Genomic DNA, 25,755 nt, shown 5'->3' with positions numbered 1-25,755 from the left:
TGCCATGAGTGATATGCAAATTAGGTGTAAAAATGTTCATTTTTGGTCAAAAACTTATATCTCAAAAAGTACTTGGTCACAGAGTCTGATTTTCTTCAAAACATTTTGACAAAATTGGCCCTAGCAACCATGACCTTAGCAACAACCAAATGGCAGTATATTTTGGTCAAATAACAACATCATCTGGTTGACAAATGAGTAAACATTCAAAAAATGTATGCAAATACCCTAGCAACCTGAACCACGCCCATAGCAACAGCCAAACGGTCATGTATTTCACAAAGATAACAACAGGGATTAATAGACAATTGAATAAACATTCAAAAAATGTATGTAAACATGCCTAGCAACAAGACCACTCCCATAGTAACAGCCAAATGATCACGTATATTGCAAAGATAATATCAGGAATTCATACACAAGTGAACAAAAACATACAAAAATGTATGCAAATATATCTAACAACATGACCACACCTATAGCAACAACCAAATGATAGCATATATCGTAAAGATGGTTTGATAGGCAACTGGATAGTCATTCAACAAATGAACACTTATTGTTAGCATGGACTACCATATGGATGAACATTTTTAAAAACTGTACAGTTGTGCTACAATGCAATTGGCGGTATTTTTAATTTGTTTTTCTGGATATGTCTGAATTAGACTGATGAATGCTGCATGCTGCGACTCAAATCTTACACGATCAATGCACCAGCTTGACGAAACAACTACTTAGGGGGTAGGACAGAGGTTTCTCTGTTAATCTTAGCGTGCAAACGTGGTTTTGAAACCAACGTCTTCCATAGTGTCGATTGTTTTTAAAATGTTTTGTGACATATGGGAACCCTTGTTAATTTCTTCTCGTCCACATCAGACAATTAGATGTCATTCAAAAAATATACTTTGGTGGTCAACACCCCTGGAAAATGGCCAAAATCAAAACAAATTCCCCTGGAAAACTGAAGGAAAACCCATGGAAAGTCCTGGAATTTTATTTTGCTTTAAGTATACGAACCCTGAATAGGCAAGCAAATTAACATATGAAAAATGTAATCAAATATGCCTAGCAACAAGACCACACCCATAGCAACAGCAAAATACAGTTGTTCTACAATGCCATTGGTCATATTGTTTGCCACAGCATCTAAAATATCCACACTTGTGGCTCCTTATCATAAACATTCCAAAAATGTAAGCAAATATGCCTAGCAACAAGACCACACCCATAGCAACTGCCAAACACAGTTGTGCTACAATGCCATTGGCACTATTTTTTGCCACTGCGTCTAAAATATCCACACTTGTATATACTTATCATAAACATTTAAAATATGTAAGTAAGTATGCCACTGGTGCTATTTTTTGCCACTGCTTCTAAATAGTAAAACATCCACACTTGTACATGTATATCTTTATCATTGTCTACAGCTTCTTTACAACAACCACAACAGAAAGACAATTTTACAGAAAAAATTAAGTCAGGCTTCGGTAAAATAAACCCTGTAACTGTCGAAGAAGAGTCAATGGAAGAGGAAGAAGAAGATATACAGGAAGAAGAACCTAGTACAGAATTTATCTGTGATAAAGAGCTAAGAAAGCATAGAATGTCATCTAAAGGTAGTTATATATTAGGAAGAATAATAGTAGTAGACACTATGAAAGTTGAAGGATGACATTTTGTTGCCATCATCTCTCTTTCATACATTTATATGTTGTCTGTATATAATGAACTGATCATTGGACAAACAGATATGTCCATTGGCATTGGCATAAATGATGTGGTATAACTGCACTGGTATGGTTGTCAGCGAAGTATACTTCAAATTCTGTGATTAACAAATTTAAATTTGCACAATGAGACTACAGTACTCTATGGTGATTGTGAGACTCTGTACTCTATGGTGATTGTGAGACTCTGTACTCTTTGGTGATTGTGAGACTCTGTACTCTATGGTGATTGTGAGACTTTGTACTCTATGGTGATTGTGAGACTGTGTACTCTATGATGATTGTGAGACTCTGTACTCTTTGGTGATTGTGAGACTCTGTACTCTATGGTGATTGTGAGACTCTGTACTCTTTGGTGATTGTGAGACTCTGTACTCTATGGTGATTGTGAGACTTTGTACTCTATGGTGATTGTGAGACTGTGTACTCTATGATGATTGTGAGACCCTGTATTCGATGGGGATTGTGAGACTGTGTACTCTATGGTGATTGTGAGACTCTGTACTCTGTGGTGATTGTGAGACTCTGTACCCTATGGTGATTGTGAGACCCTGTATTCTATGGTGATTGTGAGACTCTGTACCCTATGGTGATTGTGAGACTCTGTACTCTATGGTGATTGTGAGACTTTGTACTCTATGGAGATTGTGAGACTATGTACTCTTTGGTGATTGTGAGACTGTGTACTCTATGGTGATTGTGAGACAGTACTCTATGGTGATTGTGAGACCCTTTACCCTATGCTGATTGCCAGACTCCTGCATATGTATTTGCCCTGTTTTCCATTCGATTATTTGTCCGTAGTCAAGTACAATACATTCATTACTCACATATAGACACAACTGCTGATTATGTGCCAGTAATCAATTGTTCTTTACTCACAGAGAGACATAAACTGTTCAATTGTTCTTTACACACAGAGAGACATAAACTGTTCAATTGTTCTTTACACACAGAGAGACATAAACTTCAATTGTTCTTTACACACAGAGAGACATAAAGTGTTCAAATGTTCTTTACACACAGAGAGACGTAAACTGTTCAATTGTTCTTTACTCACAGAGAGACTTAAACTGTCAGCATTCAAGAACTATGATCCTGGTGAACGAAATACAAGACTGTATGTGAAAAATGTGTCAAAACAAGCTGATGAAAAGGTAGATCAATATCTATTCGGAATTTCGGAATATTTTAATTTAAAGTTGACACAAGAATGAGCCTTTCTTTTTTGCTAACAAGTACTGTTAGCTCACTGATAGGTATAGTTGTGTTATGCTATGGAAATGATAGTGTTTCATCTTTGTGCAAAATTTCAAACACCATCAGTTTCATTTTCAGTTGACATCATATTTACCACTAGACACCTCACCCTCAGTTGACATCATATTTACCACTAGACACCTCACCCTCAGTTGACATCATATTTACCACTAGACACCTCACCCTCAGTTGACATCATATTTACCACTAGACACCTCACCCTCAGTTGACATCATATTAACCATTAGACACCTCACCCTCAGTTGACATCATATTTACCATTAGACACCTCACCTTCAGTTGATATCATTTTTACCACTAGACACCTCACCCTCAATTGACATCATATTTACCATTAGACACCTCACCCTCAGTTGACATCATATTTACCACTAGACACCTCACCTTCAGTTGACATCATATTTACCACTAGACACCTCACCTTCAGTTGACATCATATTTACCACTAGACACCTCACCCTCAATTGACATCATATTTACCATTAGACACCTCACCCTCAGTTGACATCATATTTACCACTAGACACCTCACCTTCAGTTGACATCATATTTACCACTAGACACCTCACCCTCAGTTGACATCATATTTACCATTAGACACCTCACCCTCAGTTGACATCATATTTACCACTAGACACCTCACCCTCAGTTGACATCATTTTTACCACTAGACACCTCACCCTCAGTTGACATCATATTTACCATTAGACACCTCACCCTCAGTTGACATCATATTTACCACTAGACACCTCACCTTCAGTTGACATCATATTTACCATTAGACACCTCACCCTCAGTTGACATCATATTTACCACTAGACACCTCACCCTCAGTTGACATCATATTTACCACTAGACACCTCACCCTCAGTTGACATCATATTTACCATTAGACACCTCACCCTCAGTTGATATCATATTTACCACTAGACACCTCACCCTCAGTTGACATCATTTTTACCACTAGACACCTCACCCTCAGTTGACATCATATTTACCATTAGACACCTCACCCTCAGTTGACATCATATTTACCACCAGACACCTCACCCTCAGTTGACATCATATTTACCACCAGACACCTCACCCTCAATTGACATCATATTTACCACTAGACACCTCACCCTCAGTTGACATCATATTTACCACTAGACACCTCACCCTCAGTTGACATTATATTTACCACTAGACACCTCACCCTCAGTTGACATCTTATTTACCATTAGACACCTCACCCTCAGTTGACATCATATTTACCACTAGACACCTCACCCTCAGTTGACATCATATTTACCATTAGACATCTCACCCTCAGTTGACATCATATTTACCACTAGACACCTCACCCTCAGTTGACATCATATTTACCATTAGACACCTCACCCTCAGTTGACATCATATTTACCATTAGACACCTCACCTTCAGTTGACATCATATTTACCACTAGACACCTCACCTTCAGTTGACATCATTTTTACCACTAGACACCTCACCCTCAGTTGATATCATATTTACCATTAGACATCTCACCCTCAGTTGACATCATATTTACCACTAGACACCTCACCCTCAGTTGACATCATTTTTACCACTAGACACCTCACCCTCAGTTGACATCATATTTACCATTAGACATCTCACCCTCAGTTGACATCATTTTTACCATTAGACACCTCACCCTCAGTTGACATCATATTTACCATTAGACATCTCACCCTCAGTTGACATCATATTTACCACTAGACACCTCACCCTCAGTTGACATCATTTTTACCACTAGACACCTCACCCTCAGTTGACATCATATTTACCATTAGTAGGGAGTTCAGTGAAAAATTTAGATCCATAATAGCAATATTTCAATACTTAACAATTATCATCCTATGAAAGTGAAGTAAAATAAAAAAAAAAATTATTGAAATTGGTCCACCGGTTCAAAAGTTATCACACTTTTACCGCGCTAAAATTTGCCTGTTTTTGAGAAAACTGAGTTGAAAATCTCTAAAAACTGACAATTTCCTCGTTTTAGAGGAAGTTAACTTCATAAAAACTGCTTACATTAGGAAAAATGTTTAAGATACTGAAAGAGTTTTACCCATTTAAACAATCTTTACATGATTTACACAAAATTTTCTTGTATTTTTAAATTTTAAGACAATCAAAAATGCTAAATATTTCATCTGACTTAGTTTTTTTCAGTGTGGCACCATTTGAAAACATCAAAATCTTAAAACTTTGATGACTGTTAACTTCAAAAAAATTCTCTCAATTTAGCTACAATTTTCAGACAACATAGTTATTTAGTTACAAATTCAAAAAATAATGTCAAAGATTATATTTTCATATTTTCAACTCATTGAAAATCATGAAGAGCCCTGTTTTCATTATGGAATGGCGGCCATACTAGGCGGTGGCCATATTGGATTTTTAGGAATTTTCATAAACAAAATTTTCTGTTCATGTAGTTTATGTTACTAATTTATACATTCAGCAAAGTGATAAAATAATTGTTTGGATGTTCATATGTATCACATTTAGTGATTGAAAGTATCAAATAATTGGTATTAAAAAGCGGAATGTCGCAATATCATATAGTTCGCAAGAAATTTGCCAAAAATATTCCAAAATCGAAAATTTAAAATACAAAATATTTCACTTTACTGCCCTTATATGATAATAATCACTGTTGATACTCTTGAGCTACTAATTGTGAGTACAAATTCAGAAAATCAGTCAATATTATTAGGTTTTAAGAACTTTTGGAGAATGGCAAACTTCACAAATATTTTATTAGACTTAAATTTTAAATATGTGTTTTGGTGCGGCACTGACAAATTTGTCATTTTTCGCAACATTCAGAAGACTATAACTTTATAATTATACAAGATATCTCCTTGGAATTTGATCCAATAATCAATAATCAATACTTGATATAGTTGTATCATTTCAAGTTGCAAATCCCAAAGAAAACATGAAACTGAATCTGGTCTTTATTAAGTGCTTTCACTTGTTCACTTCTCTTCATCTCTCTAAATTTGCTCTACTTCTAATTCACTTTTCCAAACCCCATACTTATTTGAAATCCTGTGTTCCAATTGAACTGTCTTCTATTGTTTTCTTTGTAGTTGTTTGTGCTTCATCTCCTTCCTGTAATTTTGTTCTTTTCTCTGTTTTGGAGCTTCTTCTTTTTTAAAGTATTTTGTCTTCATTTTTTTTTTTTTTTTGGGGGGGAGGGGTAATAATATATGAAGTGGTCTTATCTCTGGCAGATATTTTACATAACATTTCTAGTACACATTAATCTGACTACATGTATAGCATTTATAAAGACAAAAAAATTACCTTCCCATACAGCAAGTCTCTATAGTGTCGTCTTCAGGGCACATTAGAATGTATTCAAAAATAAATAAATTTGAAGGTTATCAACAGTTAGAGTAAAATTTCGTTACTAATTACATGTAAAAGCCACTATTTTCGTGTCTATGTACTTCCGGGTTGACGGAACGTGATACAGTCGTTCTTATAGTTACTAAGAAATGACAAAACCACTAGTAAAATAAAGTTCAGGATTTTAATTTTTCAACACGATATTTACCGTTAGACATCTCACCCGCAGTTGACATCATATTTACCATTAGACACCTCACCCTCAGTTGATATCATTTTTACCGTTAGACATCTCACCCTCAGTTGACATCATATTTACCATTAGACACCTCACCCTCAGTTGACATCATATTTACCACTAGACACCTCACCCTCAGTTGACATCATATTTACCATTAGACACCTCACCCTCTGTTGATATCATATTTACCATTAGACACCTCACCCTCAGTTGATATCATTTTTACCGTTAGACATCTCACCCTCAGTTGATATCATTTTTACCGTTAGACACCTCACCCTCAGTTGATATCATTTTTACCGTTAGACACCTCACCCTCAGTTGATATCATTTTTACCGTTAGACACCTCACCCTCAGTTGACATCATATTTACCGTTAGACATCTCACCCTCAGTTGACATCATTTTTACCGTTAGACATCTCACCCTCAGTTGACATCATATTTACCACTAGACACCTCACCCTCAGTTGATATCATTTTTACCGTTAGACATCTCACCCTCAGTTGACATCATATTTACCGTTAGACATCTCACCCTCAGTTGATATCATTTTTACCGTTAGACACCTCACCCTCAGTTGACATCATATTTACCGTTAGACATCTCACCCTCAGTTGACATCATTTTTACCGTTAGACACCTCACCCTCAGTTGACATCATATTTACCACTAGACACCTCACCCTCAGTTGATATCATTTTTACCGTTAGACATCTCACCCTCAGTTGATATCATTTTTACCGTTAGACATCTCACCCTCAGTTGACATCATATTTACCGTTAGACATCTCACCCTCAGTTGATATCATTTTTACCGTTAGACACCTCACCCTCAGTTGACATCATATTTACCACTAGACACCTCACCCTCAGTTGATATCATTTTTACCGTTAGACACCTCACCCTCAGTTGATATCATTTTTACCGTTAGACACCTCACCCTCAGTTGATATCATGGAATCAACTGTTCATGACATTAAATCCTTGATTACCCAAAATAAATTAAAACTGAACAATGATAAAACAGAAGTGCTGCTTTTAAGATCTAAGTTTAGCTACCTACCATGTCCAATCAACCAAATCTCGATTAGCTCTAGTAACGTCCAATTGACAGAATTAGCTAGGAATTAATGTATTTAGGTCTAAACTTTCATCTTTTAAAATCCTGTAATGGTTTAAAATGGGGTATTGATTTTTGGTCAAAATGGGTCTAAAATAGGTCCTGGGTTTTCCATCACTGACCACACATCCCTACCAGAGCTGGCCACTGGTACCACGGACCACTGATTTGAACATTGATTTGTTGTGGTTGAAATGCAAAGATTAGAAAAAATAATTCCATTTGTAAGACTCTGGGTGGTCAATACATTACCAATCTTGCTTTCAAATGTGATACAAGTTTTAGCCTTGACTAGACAGTAACACATTTCAGTAGCAATTTTCTTTAATAATAATGCTGCCTAATTGATGTGCACAATGTTATGTTGTGTAAAAATAAAATTGGGCTGTCATGTGAGAAAAATATATATAGCCTATGAAGCAACCACTTATTTTAGCAGAGTTATGTCAACAATGCAATGTAACATAAGCAAGTTATCAATCAAAGTTATCATGCACACACCTGCAACAGTGCTTTGATGTGACTGTACTAAATTGTTTAGAAAGAGACAAAACAACTGTAATGTATTAATATGACACTCAAGTTGATTGTTTTATGTAGACTACATGTTTTAAAAGTTAAAAGCACAAAAAGAAAATTAAGACTAATTCAGTAATTGATATTTTTTTATTCATCAGGATCTAAAGTATATCTTTGGCAGATATGTTGATTTTACTTCAGAGTTAGAGAAAGACATGTAAGTATAACATTAAATTTGATAATTCATAATGTCAACTGTTTTGTTAGATAAGCCATGAGACTGTCACAATTGTAGATTGTTAAATACAATTGTTGGTGGCAAACTCAAGGTACTACCAATGAATGTTGTATTGTCCAGCACAACAACCAGAGCTCAAATAACCAAAGTGGCAGTTAAGGAGGGCTGAAAAAGTGTACGGTGTAGTAGCATTAGTCTTTCAAGTGTATTCAGAATGCATATTCAGAAGACTGTTCATATGCGGCCGCTCAATAACTAGTACACATGCTCGTCCTATATACTATGCGATGTTTTTTGATGGTTTTACCCAAGGATACATTGCGGCGCAATGACTATGCATGCGCGTTGTATATACTATGTGCATTCTCCACGTGGAGAGCGCTATCTACAATAGCATCGTGAGGCAGATGGTCATAAATGAATCTACCCTGCGTTAGCTTATGGGCTTTGCCTAGCTATGGTATTAATGTGTACAATATTAATTTTATCATCAGGTTTGATGTAAGACTTATGAAAGACGGAAGAATGAAAGGTCAGGCATTTATTGGTTTACCCAGTGAACAGAAAGCGCAATCAGCTGTCAATGATACCAATGGTTACTTATTACATGGAAAACCTATAGTGGTTGTATCCTTTCAGTGTTACAACTTTGTTTGACCAACCTTATCAGTTCATCAGTGCCAAGCTGTGCTAAAACTGCCTACCAGCTTTAATAATGCCAGAGTTTATGCTGGTGAAAAAACATTGTCAAGCAAGAAAGCAAACTCATTGAGCTGTTTGTTATGTAACCCTAACTTGTTGGCTAAATTATTTAATTTAGTATGATAATGCCTAGCTTCCATGGACAAATGTTATTGAAATGGGGTCAAATATAAAAACTCAAATTATTAGTTTTATGTAACTGCATGTATAATTCGTAAATGCAAATTCTGATAATTCGTAGAAGCAAATATTGAAAGAGGTTCAGAAATTGATAGGTGCTATTCACACCATGTGTTTGTAGTATTTTCCTGAACAACTCAACAGCAATTTGCCAGGTCAGCTAAACCAAAGGACAAGGACAAGGAAAACGAAGCAAAGAAAAAACAATAACAGGATCCAAATTGTGTTGGTAATATAACATACTCTAGTTATTTTTATTAAAAATATATTGTATTGCAATCAAAGCAGTGTGATTGACACTTGAGTATGTCATTCAATAGTGTGCAATCAAACCACTGTGATTGACACTTGAGTATGCCATTCAATAGTGTGCAAACAAACCACTGTGAGTGACACTTGAGTATGCCATTCAACAGTGTGCAATCAAACCACTGTGAGTAACACATGAGTATGCCATTCTACAGTGTGCAATCAAACCACTGTGAGTAACACATGAGTTTGCCATTCAACAGTGTGCAATCAAACCACTGTGAGTAACACATGAGTATGCCATTCAACAGTGTGCAATCAAACCACTGTGAGTGACACTTGAGTATGCCATTCAACAGTGTGCAATCAAACCACTGTGAGTGACACTTGAGTATGCCATTCAATTGTATGCAATCAAACCACTGTGAGTAACACATGAGTATGCAACAGTGTGCAATCAAACCACTGTGAGTAACACATGAGTATACCATTCAACAGTGTGCAAGCAAACCACTGTGAGTAACATGAGTATGCCATTCAACAGTGTGTAATCAAACCACTGTGAGTAACACACGAGTATGCCATTCAACAGTGTGCAATCAAACCACTGTAACACATGAGTATGCCATTCAACAGTATGTAATCAAACCACTGTGAGTAACACATGACTATGCCATTCAACAGTGTGTAATCAAACCACTGTAACACATGAGTATGCCATTCAACAGTGTAATCAAACCACTGTGAGTAACACATGAGTATGCCATTCAACAGTGTGTAATCAAACCACTGTGAGTAACATGAGTATGCCATTCAACAGTGTGTAATCAAACCACTGTGAGTAACACATGAGTATGCCATTCAACAGTGTGTAATCAAACCACTGTGAGTAACACATGAGTTTGCCATTCAACAGTGTGTAATCAAACCACTGTGAGTAACACATGAGTATGCCATTCAACAGTGTAATCAAACCACTGTGAGTAACACATGAGTATGCCATTCAACAGTGTGCAATCAAACCCAGCTGCTGGAGTGGCACAAGATGCTGCATGTCACTTGTCTTGTTGCAATGGTATCAGTAGTCAGGGTGCCAAGGCTGAAATTTTGAAAATAAATTGCCCAGCTTGAAGTACAAATTTGGGCAGTATGTTTGGTTAGAGCAACATCTAGGCCTTCAGAAAACTGATGTTGCCCCTCTGGATTCTCTTGCACAAACTCACAGGAGACGGTTTCCATGGTAACATTGACATTATTTTGAAGGATGCTAAAACATTAAAAATGACATATTTCATGCCCCAGAAATGGTATAATTACAATTAAAGTATGTTTATATATATTTTAGGGGATAGGGAACTCAATCATTACATGACCTTTTCGATTCAAGCTCAGGGTCATAGTCAAAAATTCAAGGTCAACTTAATTTGTTGGACATTCATTGAAACCTTTCTGTATACTTCCATCAGATATGACTGGTAAAGCTGTAAGTCGGTCAGTGAATAGCCAAACATACAATCTTTCCTTAAAACGTGAAAAAAAGTATATATGAAGTCAAAAAGCTGTTACCAAGGCAACTGCTGTCAATATCCCCAATTATACCGAAGTGTTAATATACTAATCTGAAAGTGTTGTTAATATGATGTAAGTGTTTGTATATAGGGTTTTTAATAGGGACAAGCAATCCACTGATTACATAATTCTTTCGATCTAAGGTCAAGGTCATTGTCAAAAAATTCAAAGTCATCTTAATTTTTTGTAATAATTAAAATACCGTCGGAATCATTTCTAACATCAGACATGATCTTTACAGATGAAAATCACTCAGAAAATAGCAAATTATATAGTCTTTCAGGAAAAATTCAGCAAAGGCATATACTGAGCTGCTTTTATTACAAACTTCTGTTACCAAGACAACTGGTAGCAAGTTCACCAAAATATGAAAGTACTGAATATCGCAGGGTCCCGAAGTGCTACAGATATGATGGAAGTGTCTATATATAGGTTTTAGGGGACGGGCAACACACATATCACAAGGGCATTTCGATCCAAGGTCAAGGTCATAGTCTAATTACAAGGTCACCTCAATTTTTCACTTTTATCAAAACACCCACATAAGTTTTTTGCTATAAATTACTGCAGACATCAGATAGCAAATCAGAAAGCAAATTGTATAGTCTCAAATTTTGTAGCAAAGGCATATTTAGAGTCAGCTTACAACTATGGGATAAGGGAATTGTCTAGAAACAGGTTCTGAAAAGGAATGATGCCTGTACAACCAAGTACATATACTATAATGGCAGCTGCTCGTACTTTATTGACATCTAACAAAAAACCTACAGATCACACAGAAATGAAGGTTTTCCTACATTCCATACATATTGGCTCGAATTTTATATTGATCTTCATTTGATTGGTCAATTAGTTAGTAGAGATTCTTTAGACTTAAGATTAACTGATATGACGTAACTTGATTAGTTATGTAAATTGCAGTTAGATTCCTAAATTTGACTCAAGCTCAGTGTATACAATGTATTTCATTCCCGATACTTATTTACAAAGGTTTGTAACCAAGACTAAAGTCGAGAATGATACAGAATTATGTAAAAAAACGAAAATGGCGTATATCTCAAGGTCTCAAAGCTCTACTGGCAACTCACTGATACATACGTTTTTAGATAAAGGGTGATCATACCGCATTTTGAGGCTTTACATATTGTTAAAGTTTTTTTGACAATGCTTCTCCTGTTGTTGCTTCTAGATAGTATTTGTGGTGTCCATAGATTTTAGTCTATTAGAGGACGTTGTTTTCATATTTTATATCTTACTACAGAAATTTCAGATGGATTATGCACGAAAAATCATTCATCTTTCTGATTAGTTACTTTTTAAAATTTTTTATATTATATACATGTATTATGTCAGTTTTTTCAAATTCCTGGGTATTCATCTTTCACATCGACTGTCTTGGTAAACAAATACTGAACACCTTGTAAAGAAAGCACAACAGCTTCTTTATTTTCTGAGACGTTGAAAGAAATTTGGAATGAGTCGTGGTTGTATTTTAGTCAATGTTTACTGCACTATCATAGAGAGTCTGGTTTCAAAACATCACCAACGATGAGTTGTTGCACTTGAGAGAGTTGTCCGGACAGCATGGAGAATCATCGGTACAGAATCACCATCCTTACAATCAATCTATCAAATGATTCCAGATCCATTCGCAAAGCTACATCCATCATTGAGGATTCCAGTCATCCGGCACATACATTTTTTGAACTGTTACCCTCGGGTAGGTGGTACAGGAGTATAAAAACGAAATCAGAATGTTTTAGAAAGAGCTTTTATGATTGGGTTACTAGATGATGATGATGATGATGACACCAACTACCTTCATCAAATAGATCGCTTTGTTGAATATTGTGACCAAAACCACCTAATATTAAATGTTGCTAAGACCAAGGAAATGGTAAAAATGATTTTCGCAAAAGGCGGGGTGATCCCAGCTTAGTCTTGATCAAGGGTGTTGAGGTAGCCAAAGTTGACAATTATCAGTACTTGGGGCTTGGCTTAGACCGCAAACTAAATTGGCAACACCATATTGATATTCTTTCCAAGAAGCTCAACTCTAGGTTGTACTGTTTAAGAAAGTTGCGGTCTTTTAATGTTAATCAGGATAAGGTATATTATACTTTCTTTGTTTTATGGAGCTGTCATAAATAGGTGTTATAAGTTACTGCATAGTTTGCTGGGGTGGAAATATTACACAACAAAATAAGAAGAGGTTAGATAAATTAATCAGTAAAACAGGAAATGTCATTGGAAAGAAACATGGATGAAGTCTTACACGAGCGAATGGCAGACAAAGTGTTGCACATAATGAGGGATGAAACAAACCCACTGAGAAAGGAAATCAATGTCAGGAGAATTGATAGGAGTGGTAGATTTAGACAGTTAGCTTCTTGTACTACCCGTTATCATAATTCATTTATACCTCAAGTCATCACACTCCTTTATAACAAAACTTTTAATAGAAACTAGTGAATCTATTTTAATGTGTTTTGGTCTGTATTGTTAATGTATTTATATTTCTTTTAATTTCTACACATATTGTTTTAGATTATATTATTCATAACAACACTGTATGTACATTTTACTCTTTTTTTTTAAATAATCTTTTGTAGCAGATAACTCAATTACCCTAAAAGGGACTCAATAAAGTTTTATGTTATGTTATGTTATGTTATATTATGTTATGTTATCCATCTGCAATTCGCATTTTAAACCAGTCCTAGGATATTTTACCATTTGTTTTAGTTTCATATTATTTGTCTCTGCATTTGTATCTTTAGCGTCATGTGTATTTTAAATCGTTTGATGTGTTACATCAATTTTATCTATTGCTTTTATATGTCACTTGTATTTGCTTTCCAATGTTTTATTCAATTATTGTTTTCTTTCCAATCTTTAGTTTTCAAATTCATTTACCTCTTTTTATTAGTGCACATGAAAAACCAATTTCCAATGCAATTTATGCAAATGGCAATAAAGTTATATATTATTAGTCCCCACCGGACGAAGTCTGGACGGGGACTTATGGATTGGGTTCCGTCTGTCCGTGTGTGCGTCTGTGTGTCCATCCGTCCGTCTGCAGCCGTTTCTTGGAGATGCCTGGACCGATTTTTTTCAAACTTGGTACAGGGGCAACATACTATTGCATACATATGCACGTCAATTTGTTTTATGATACGATCCAATATGGCCGCCTAGCAGCCATTTTGTTTGCGAATTTTCCATGTCCAAAGCCATAACTCAGACATGCTTGAACAGATCTCATTTAAAGTTGGTATTAGCACAGTGTTCTATGACATACATGTGCATATCCATTTTCGTCGTGATACAATCCAGTATGGCTGCCTGGCAGCCATTTTGTTTGCGAATTTTCCATGTCCATCCAAAGCCATAACTCAGACATGCTTGAACAGATCTCATTCAAAGTTGGTATTAGCACAGTGTTCTATGACATACATGTGCATATCCATTTTCGTCGTGATACAATCCGATATGGCTGCCTGGCAGCCATTTTGTTTGAGAATTTTCCATGTCCAAAGCCATAACTCAGACATGCTTGAACAGATCTCGTTCAAAGTTGGTATTAGGACAGTGTTCTGTGACATACATGTGCATATCCATTTTCATCATGATACAATCCAATATGGCTGCCTGGCATTAACCAGGTTTGAAAATGACAACATAAACTGCCAGTTCCTTAAAACCCAATCATAGCGGGGACTATGTCATTTTAAAGGACTTGTTACATTATATTATTATTATTAATTATGTTTTGTTTTGTTCTAACAAGCAAATTTCTTTGAATAATTTTGTTAGTTATGTCTGCTGTGTTTAGTAGATCTCTTCCCTTGCAGTAATAAGTTGTTTCTGAAATATGGTTTTCTCTTTATTTACCCGTACTGGGTGATTAATTTCAAGTTTAGTCGTGATTCCTCTTCTACGTTGAATTTGTAGCCATTTAAGCAACGATATCTGATAGGAGTTGTGATGTTTCTTCCTCAGCGGTAATATGCCAGTACTAAACATTTTCATATTACTGTATAACCCCCCCCCCATGAAACGCCTGCCCTCAGGTTTGACTTTGACCTTATACGTAAAATATCACATAACAATGTGTAGCCCATCCCTCAAAACCAATTTAAGGACAATTGCATCATACTCATAGCTCTTTCAGACACCAAGATATACAGCATTAAACTATTTGAGAATTATTCAAGATATCTAATCAGTTGACGAGGTAACATCATTTTGTTGACCTGGTAATTTCATTTGTGTAATTTCAAAGCAACGTCCAATATATTTTTGCCATTGTCTTTCTATTATGATCGTTTTGTAGCATATAACATTATCTTTAATTGTAATTATTGTAATGTTTCGGTGATTTGTTGATAAAAACTGAAAAATTAAGGTGACCTTGAATTTTGACAATGACCTTGACCTTGGATAAAAAAGATTGTGTGTTCAGTGAGTTGCCTGTCCCCTAAAACCCATGTACAGTTCGGTCAAATCTATAGCACTTTGGGACCTTGAGATGTTCAGTATTGTCATATTTTTTCATAATTGCGGATCTTGATATCAGTTGTCTTGGTAACAGGATTTTGTAATAAAGCATCTCCAAATAGGCTTTTACTGTATTTTTCCTGAAAGACAATATCATTTGCTATTTTGTGACTGATTTTCAGAGATAACAACTATGTCTAATATTAGTTATATAAAACTTTCCGCCAGAGTTTTAATAAAAATATAGAAAAAATAAGATGACCTTGAATTTTCACTATGACTTTGAACTTTGATCGGAAATGTCATTTCAATGATTTGCCCGTCTCCCCAAACATATATATATACACATACTTTGATTATGATTATAGCACTTCTGGAGCCTGAGATATGACGTTTTGTAATGTTTAGCATCCTTCAAAATAATGTCACTGTTACCATGGAAACTGCCTCCTGTGAGTTTGCGCAAGAGAGTCCAGAGGGGAACATCAGTTTTCTGATGGCCCAGATATTATTAGATATTACCAAATATGATGTCAAAAATTGTACTTCAAACAATGTAAGGTAACTCTTGTTTTAAGCCACTTTTGGACCTTGGCGTCCTGACTACAGATATTGCATGCCAATGTATTGTTGCCGAGGTATCAGATAGTGCATGTCAGTGTATTGTTGCCATGGTACCAGATGTTGCATGTCAATCTCTTGTTGCAGTGGTATCAGATATTGCATGTCAGTGTCTTGTTACCATGGTACCAGATTTTGCATGTCAGTGTCTTGTTGCCGAGGTACCAGATATTGCATGCCAGTGTCTTGTTGCATTGGTACCAGGTATTGCATGTCAGTGTCTTGTTACCATGGTACCAGATATTGCATGCCAGTGTCTTGTTGCCGTGGTACCAGATATTGCATGTCAGTGTCTTGTTGCCGTGGTACCAGATATTGCATGTCAGTGTCTTGTTGCCGAGGTACCAGATATTGCATGTCAGTGTCTTGTTGCCATGGTACCAGATATTGCATGTCAATGTCTTGTTGCCGAGGTACCAAATATTGCATGCCAGTGTCTTGTTGCCGAGGTACCAGGTATTGCATGTCAGTGTCTTGTTACCATGGTACCAGATATTGCATGCCAGTGTCTTGTTGCCGTTGTACCAGATATTGCATGTATGTGTCTAGTTGCCATGGTACCAGATTTTGCATGTCAGTGTCTTGTTGCCATGGTACCAGATATTGCATGTCAGTGTCTAGTTGCCATGGTACCAGATATTGCATGTCAGTGTCTTGTTGCCGAGGTACGAGATATTGCATGTCAGTGTCTTGTTGCCGAGGTACCAGATATTGCATGTCAGTGTCTTGTTACCATGGTACCAGATATTGCATGTCAGTGTCTAGTTGCCATGGTACCAGATATTGCATGTCAGTGTCTTGTTGCCGAGGTACAGATATTGCATGTCAGTGTCTTGTTGCCGAGGTACCAGATATTGCATGTCAGTGTCTTGTTACCATGGTACCAGATATTGCATGTCAGTGTCTTGTTGCCGAGGTACCAGATATTGCATGTCAGTGTCTTGTTACCATGGTACCAGATATTGCATGTCAGTGTCTTGTTGCCGAGGTACCAGATATTGCATGTCAGTGTCTTGTTGCATTGGTACCAGGCAGTGCATGTCAGTGTCTTGTTACCATGGTACCAGATATTGCATGCCAGTGTCTTGTTGCCGTGGTACCAGATATTGCATGTCAGTGTCTTGTTGCCATGGTACCAGATATTGCATGTCAGTGTCTTGTTGCCATGGTACCAGATATTGCATGTCAGTGTCTTGTTACCATGGTACCAGATATTGCATGCCAGTGTCTTGTTGCCGTGGTACCAGATATTGCATGTCAGTGTCTTGTTGCCGTGGTACCAGATATTGCATGTCAGTGTCTTGTTGCCATGGTACCAGATATTGCATGTCAGTGTCTTGTTACCATGGTACCAGATATTGCATGCCAGTGTCTTGTTGCCGTGGTACCAGATATTGCATGTCAATGTCTTGTTGCCATGGTACCAGGTATTGCATGTCAGTGTCTTATTGCCATGGTACCAGATATTGTATGTCTGTGTCTTGTTGCCGTGGCACCAGATATTGCATGTCAGTGTCTTGTTACCGTGGTACCAGATATTGCATGTCAATGTCTTGTTGCCATGGTACCATGTATTGTATGTCAATGTCTTGTTGCCATGGTACCAGATATTGCATGCCAATGTCTTGTTACCGTGGTACCAGATATTGCATGTCAGTATGTTGTTGCCATGGTACCAGATATTGCATGTCAATGTCTTGTTGCCATGGTACCAGATATTGCATGTCAGTGTCTTATTGCCATGGTACCAGATATTGTATGTCTGTGTCTTGTTGCCGTGGTACCAGATATTGCATGTCAGTGTCTTGTTACCGTGGTACCAGATATTGCATGTCAATGTCTTGTTGCCATGGTACCATGTATTGTATGTCAATGTCTTGTTGCCATGGTACCATGTATTGTATGTCAATGTCTTGTTGCCGTGGTACCAGATATTGCATGTCAGTATCTTGTTGCCATGGTACCAGATATTGCATGTCAATGTCTTGTTGCCATGGTACCATGTATTGTATGTCAATGTCTTGTTGCCATGGTACCATGTATTGTATGTCAATGTCTTGTTGCCGTGGTACCAGATATTGCATGTATGTATCTTGTTGCCATGGTACCAGATATTGGATGTCAGTGTCTTGTTGCCGTGGTACCAGATATTGCATGTCAGTGTCTTGTTGCCGTTGTACCAGATATTGTATGTCAGTGTCTCGTTGCCGTGGTACCAGATATTGTATGTCAATGTCTTGTTGCCATGGTACCAGCTATTGTATGTCAGTGTCTTGTTGCCTTGGTACCAGATATTGCATGTCAGTGTCTTGTTGCCGTGGTACCAGATATTGCATGTCAGTGTCTTGTTGCCGAGGTACCAGATATTGCATGTCAGTGTCTTGTTGCCATGGTACCAGATATTGCATGTCAATGTCTTGTTGCCGAGGTACCAGATATTGCATGCCAGTGTCTTGTTGCCGAGGTACCAGGTATTGCATGTCAGTGTCTTGTTACCATGGTACCAGATATTGCATGCCAGTGTCTTGTTGCCGTTGTACCAGATATTGCATGTATGTGTCTAGTTGCCATGGTACCAGATTTTGCATGTCAGTGTCTTGTTGCCATGGTACCAGATATTGCATGTCAGTGTCTAGTTGCCATGGTACCAGATATTGCATGTCAGTGTCTTGTTGCCGAGGTACGAGATATTGCATGTCAGTGTCTTGTTGCCGAGGTACCAGATATTGCATGTCAGTGTCTTGTTACCATGGTACCAGATATTGCATGTCAGTGTCTAGTTGCCATGGTACCAGATATTGCATGTCAGTGTCTTGTTGCCGAGGTACAGATATTGCATGTCAGTGTCTTGTTGCCGAGGTACCAGATATTGCATGTCAGTGTCTTGTTACCATGGTACCAGATATTGCATGTCAGTGTCTTGTTGCCGAGGTACCAGATATTGCATGTCAGTGTCTTGTTACCATGGTACCAGATATTGCATGTCAGTGTCTTGTTGCCGAGGTACCAGATATTGCATGTCAGTGTCTTGTTGCATTGGTACCAGGCAGTGCATGTCAGTGTCTTGTTACCATGGTACCAGATATTGCATGCCAGTGTCTTGTTGCCGTGGTACCAGATATTGCATGTCAGTGTCTTGTTGCCATGGTACCAGATATTGCATGTCAGTGTCTTGTTGCCATGGTACCAGATATTGCATGTCAGTGTCTTGTTACCATGGTACCAGATATTGCATGCCAGTGTCTTGTTGCCGTGGTACCAGATATTGCATGTCAGTGTCTTGTTGCCGTGGTACCAGATATTGCATGTCAGTGTCTTGTTGCCATGGTACCAGATATTGCATGTCAGTGTCTTGTTACCATGGTACCAGATATTGCATGCCAGTGTCTTGTTGCCGTGGTACCAGATATTGCATGTCAATGTCTTGTTGCCATGGTACCAGGTATTGCATGTCAGTGTCTTATTGCCATGGTACCAGATATTGTATGTCTGTGTCTTGTTGCCGTGGCACCAGATATTGCATGTCAGTGTCTTGTTACCGTGGTACCAGATATTGCATGTCAATGTCTTGTTGCCATGGTACCATGTATTGTATGTCAATGTCTTGTTGCCATGGTACCAGATATTGCATGCCAATGTCTTGTTACCGTGGTACCAGATATTGCATGTCAGTATGTTGTTGCCATGGTACCAGATATTGCATGTCAATGTCTTGTTGCCATGGTACCAGATATTGCATGTCAGTGTCTTATTGCCATGGTACCAGATATTGTATGTCTGTGTCTTGTTGCCGTGGTACCAGATATTGCATGTCAGTGTCTTGTTACCGTGGTACCAGATATTGCATGTCAATGTCTTGTTGCCATGGTACCATGTATTGTATGTCAATGTCTTGTTGCCATGGTACCATGTATTGTATGTCAATGTCTTGTTGCCGTGGTACCAGATATTGCATGTCAGTATCTTGTTGCCATGGTACCAGATATTGCATGTCAATGTCTTGTTGCCATGGTACCATGTATTGTATGTCAATGTCTTGTTGCCATGGTACCATGTATTGTATGTCAATGTCTTGTTGCCGTGGTACCAGATATTGCATGTATGTATCTTGTTGCCATGGTACCAGATATTGGATGTCAGTGTCTTGTTGCCGTGGTACCAGATATTGCATGTCAGTGTCTTGTTGCCGTTGTACCAGATATTGTATGTCAGTGTCTCGTTGCCGTGGTACCAGATATTGTATGTCAATGTCTTGTTGCCATGGTACCAGCTATTGTATGTCAGTGTCTTGTTGCCTTGGTACCAGATATTGCATGTCAGTGTCTTGTTACCGTGGTACCAGATATTGCATGTCAGTGTCTTGTTACCGTGGTACCAGATATTGCATGTCAGTGTCTTGTTACCGTGGTACCAGATATTGTATGTCAGTGTCTTGTTACCGTGGTACCAGATATTGCATGTCAGTGTCTTGTTACCATGGTACCAGATATTGTATGTCAATGTCTTGTTACCGTGGTACCAGATATTGCATGTCAGTGTCTTGTTACCGTGGTACCAGATATTGCATGTCAGTGTCTTGTTACCGTGGTACCAGATATTGCATGTCAGTATGATTTCAAACATTTATAATCTATAGATACAACCAAAGATACGTGTGTCATGGACCTCACCATAATCCTTGGGGGGGAGAAATTTGAAATTCATGATTATCAAAAATGATATATATTTCTCATACGATGTTTTTGGTTACATACAGGACTTACCAATCGGTGTGACTTAGCAAGCTGGATAACTTACCAATCGGTGTGACTTAGCAAGCTGGATACCTTACCAATCATTCATTCATCCGGACTGGACCAGTGTATAGTACAGTACCACAACAGAACTATTTATGCACCATTATGATATAGCACAGTACCACAACAGAATCATTTATGCACCATTATGATATAGCACAGTACCACAATAGAACCATTTATGCACCATTATGATATAGCTCAGTACCACAACAGACAGAACCATTTATGCACCATTATGATATATCACAGTACCACAATAGAACCATTTTTGCACCATTATGATATAGCATAGTACCACAATAGAACCATTTATGCACCATTATGATATAGCACAGTACCACAATAGAACCATTTATGCACCATTATGATATAGCACAGTACCACAATAGAACCATTTATGCACCATTATGATATAGCACAGTACCACAATAGAACCATTTATGCACCATTATGATATAGCACAGTACCACAATAGAACCATTTATGCACCATTATGATATAGCACAGTACCACAATAGAACCATTTATGCACCATTATGATATAGCATAGTACAACAATAGAACCATTTATGCACCATTATGATATAGCACAGTACCACAATAGAACCATTTATGCACCATTATGATATAGCACAGTACCACAATAGAACCATTTATGCACCATTATGATATAGCACAGTACCACAATAGAACCATTTATGCACCATTATGATATAGCACAGTACCACAATAGAACCATTTATGCACCATTATGATATAGCACAGTACCACAATAGAACCATTTATGCACCATTATGATATAGCTCAGTACCACAATAGAACCATTTATGCACCATTATGATATAGCACAGTACCACAATAGAATCATTTATACTTTCATGAAAACCACCTAGTGAAATGTACTTTGTATTTACTTATATCATTAATATTTGATGTGTAAATAAAGTACTTTTTAGCACAACTGAACTGAGGTTCAAAGGAGTGGTTCACTAGTGCTCAGATGTTTTAGTCCTGAAATTAATTGTTTGAATATATGTTGCATGCACAAATCAGAATGGTTTAGCATAAAGTGTTTGAATACGTGACTTTTTTTGTACATGTATGCAGAAAGCGGTAAAACCATGAAGTGTATGAGTAAATGTCACTGTATAAGAAATGGTATTGATATGAAGACATTGTATGATTTGATATAAGAAGGTCAAGGTCAAATTTAACAAGACTTGTACATCTTACGATATAGACATTTCAATTAGTATCAATGTCTTTTTGTTCAAATGATGCCTGTTCAATTAGTTTAAGTCTTACAAACAGAATGTAGCTATCAATGGTTTAAAGTTGTATTAGCTTCAAAAATACATTGTCAAATACTCTTGATTACCTTTTCATTTATGGATCACCTTTTATTTGCATTTAACACTACACGCAATGTACAAGATATGAAAGATATCGGCTGTATTTAACACTACGTGCAATGTCTGTGGGTGAAAGATATCGGCTGTATTTAACACTACGTGCAATGTCTGTGGTTTAAAAGATATCGGCTGTATTTAACACTATACGTGCAATTTCCGTGGGTTGAAAGATATTGGCTGTATTTAACACTACATGCAATGTCTGTGGGTTGAAAGATATTGGCTGTATTTAACACTACGTGCAATGTCTGTGGTTTAAAGATATCGGCTGTATGTAACACTACATGCAATGTCTGTGGTTTAAAAGATATCGGCTGTGTGTAACACTACATGCAATGTCTGTGGTTTAAAAGATATCAGCTGTATGTAACACTACATGCAATGTCTGTGGGTTGAAAGATATTGGCTGTATTTAACACTACGTACAATGTCTGTGGTTTAAAAGATATCGGGTGTATGTAACACTACATGCAATGTCTGTGGTTTAAAAGATATCGGCTGTGTGTAACACTACATGCAATGTCTGTGGTTTAAAAGATATCGGCTGTATGTAACACTACGTGCAATTTCCGTGGTTTGAAAGATATTGGCTGTATTTAACACTGCGTGCAATGTCTGTGGTTTAAGAGATATCAGCTGTATGTAACACTACGTGCAATGTCTGTGGTTTAAAAGATATCAGCTGTATGTAACACTACGTGCAATGTCTGTGGTTTAAGAGTTATCAGCTGTATGTAACACTACGTGCAATGTCTGTGGGTTGAAAGATATTGTTGGCTGTATTTAACACTACATGCAATGTCTGTGGTTTAAAGATATCAGCTGTATGTAACACTACGTGCAATGTCTGTGGGTTGAAAGATATTGGCTGTATTTAACACTACGTACAATGTCTGTGGTTTAAAAGATATCGGGTGTATGTAACACTACATGCAATGTCTGTGGTTTAAAAGATATCGGCTGTATGTAACACTACATGCAATGTCTGTGGTTTAAAAGATATCGGCTGTATTTAACACTACGTGCAATTTCCGTGGTTTGAAAGATATCGGCTGTATTTAACACTACGTGCAATGTCTGTGGTTTAAAAGATATCGGCTGTATGTAACACTACGTGCAATTTCCGTGGTTTGAAAGATATCGGCTGTATGTAACACTACGTGCAATGTCTGTGGTTTAAAAGATATCGGCTGTATGTAACACTACGTGCAATGTCTGTGGTTTAAGAGATATCAGCTGTATGTAACACTACGTGCAATGTCTGTGGTTTAAGAGATATCAGCTGTATGTAACACTACATGCAATGTCTGTGGTTTAAAAGATATCGGCTGTATGTAACACTACGTGCAATTTCCGTGGGTGAAAGATATTGGCTGTATGTAACACTACGTGCAATGTCTGTGGTTTAAAAGATATCGGCTGTATTTAACACTACGTGCAATGTCTGTGGTTTAAAAGATATCGGCTGTATGTAACACTACATGCAATGTCTGTGGTTTAATGATATCGGCTGTATGTAACACTACGTGCAATGTCTGTGGTTGAAAGATATTGGCTGTATTTAACACTGCATGCAATGTCTGTGGTTTAAAAGATATCGGCTGTATGTAACACTACGTGCAATGTCCATGGTTTAAAAGATATCGGCTGTATGTAACACTACGTGCAATGTCTGTGGTTTAAAAGATATCGACTGTATTTAACACTAGGTGCAATGTCTGGGTTGAAAGATATCGGCTGTATGTAACACTACGTGCAATGTCTGTGGTATAAAAGATATCGGCTGTATTTAACACTATGTGCAATGTCTGTGACTTAAAGCTACATCAACAAGCTTTTCAGCATATCTGCCCTTTATTTTATTTGAGTTTAATTACGCACCAAATTATATTCAATTTGATGAATGTATTCTTAAGATATAGCCTAATTACTGAAAATCATTAAATATGCAAATGTGTCATTAAAACTACAAGCTATGTTGTCAAACTTTATATGACACACACACTTTGATATCATCCATGTATGTACCATATGATATTGAATTTGGTGTATTTTTAATATAGCCTAATTACCGAAAATCATTAATTATGCAAATAGTCCATTAATATTCATTGAATGTTTACAAAAATCTATTCAGTTCTAACCATTACTCTAAAGAACAAGTGCAGCAAATTTCCTTTGTATTGAGCCAGCCGATTTTGAGAAAATGGTGACACACACACACAGACTTTTCATCCCCAATACGGAAGGTAAAAATGTATGCAAATATGCCTAGCATCAAGACCACACCCATCCATAGCAACAGCTAAATGATGGTTTATAATACAAAGATATAAAGTGGGAAGGGCAGGCAAGTAATAAAGATTCCAAAAATGTATGCAAATATGCCTAGCAACACGGTACTTTCATTTCTATGAATATTCATGATCACCCTCCTTTATGGAACGTCTATAACTTGGATGTCTAATTCTTGGGCGGAGATAGTACAGATGCTCCATTATATTTTGTGTTCAAATCCTCAGTGAGTAGCACGCGTTCTGTATGGGCATTGTACATGCTGACTTAGATATACGTTATGCATATGCACACAATTAGTATTTAAATATAACATATTTCAGAAGGTTTTTTTATGAATACAACAAAATGTAATCTGTGTTTGAATACAGACTGGCAAATTAATAAAGATTCCAAAAATGTATGCAAATGTGCCTAGCAACAAGACCACGCCCATATCAACAGCTAAATACAGTTGTGCTACAACGCCATTGGTGCTATTTTTAGTCAATATCGTTTGAATGCAAGCTTTGACAATTTAGTACATGGTAAAGAAGTGCATGTCATGTAAATTATAGGCCATATGGTTAATTTGCATAATTAATGATTTTGTGATAATCAGACAATATGTTAACTATGCAAACTTCAAATTTCATATATTTATATTCATATAATTAATTTTCCAATTAAGTAGTACACCATGTACACTAGCTACAGTTTAGAATTTGGCATTCCAACAATGTGTGTAGGCCTAAAAATCTATGGTTTAGCCCCTTATGTGAGGCATAGTTTAAATCGGGTTTTATTTTAATATAGCCATGCACATACCTTTGTGCCAAGTTTGAATGGAATTGGCTTGTGTATGTAGGTGATATGACTGGAACACACACTCTCAATCCTAGCCCCCTTTAGGCTTTACTCAATG

At 37.1% G+C, this 25,755-nt stretch overlaps 1 protein-coding gene across 1 annotated transcript in view; it reads left to right on the top strand.

The window, feature by feature from the left end:
* Positions 1 to 22,109, top strand: part of LOC144446527 (RNA-binding region-containing protein 3-like) — a 66,363-nt gene extending 44,254 nt beyond the window's left edge. Inside the window, exons 8-13 of the mRNA XM_078136311.1 lie at positions 1,434 to 1,622; positions 2,796 to 2,890; positions 8,445 to 8,503; positions 9,019 to 9,151; positions 9,551 to 9,635; positions 21,102 to 22,109. Coding sequence (XP_077992437.1) covers positions 1,434 to 1,622; positions 2,796 to 2,890; positions 8,445 to 8,503; positions 9,019 to 9,151; positions 9,551 to 9,616 — 542 coding nt within the window. The 3' untranslated portion in view covers positions 9,617 to 9,635; positions 21,102 to 22,109. The remainder of the gene's footprint in view (positions 1 to 1,433; positions 1,623 to 2,795; positions 2,891 to 8,444; positions 8,504 to 9,018; positions 9,152 to 9,550; positions 9,636 to 21,101) is intronic.
* The last annotated feature ends 3,646 nt before the right edge of the window (positions 22,110 to 25,755 follow it).

Source organism: Glandiceps talaboti, chromosome 15 (assembly GCF_964340395.1).
Source record: "Glandiceps talaboti chromosome 15, keGlaTala1.1, whole genome shotgun sequence".
Taxonomy (NCBI): domain Eukaryota; kingdom Metazoa; phylum Hemichordata; class Enteropneusta; family Spengelidae; genus Glandiceps; species Glandiceps talaboti.
This window is presented reverse-complemented; position numbering and strand designations above follow the sequence as displayed.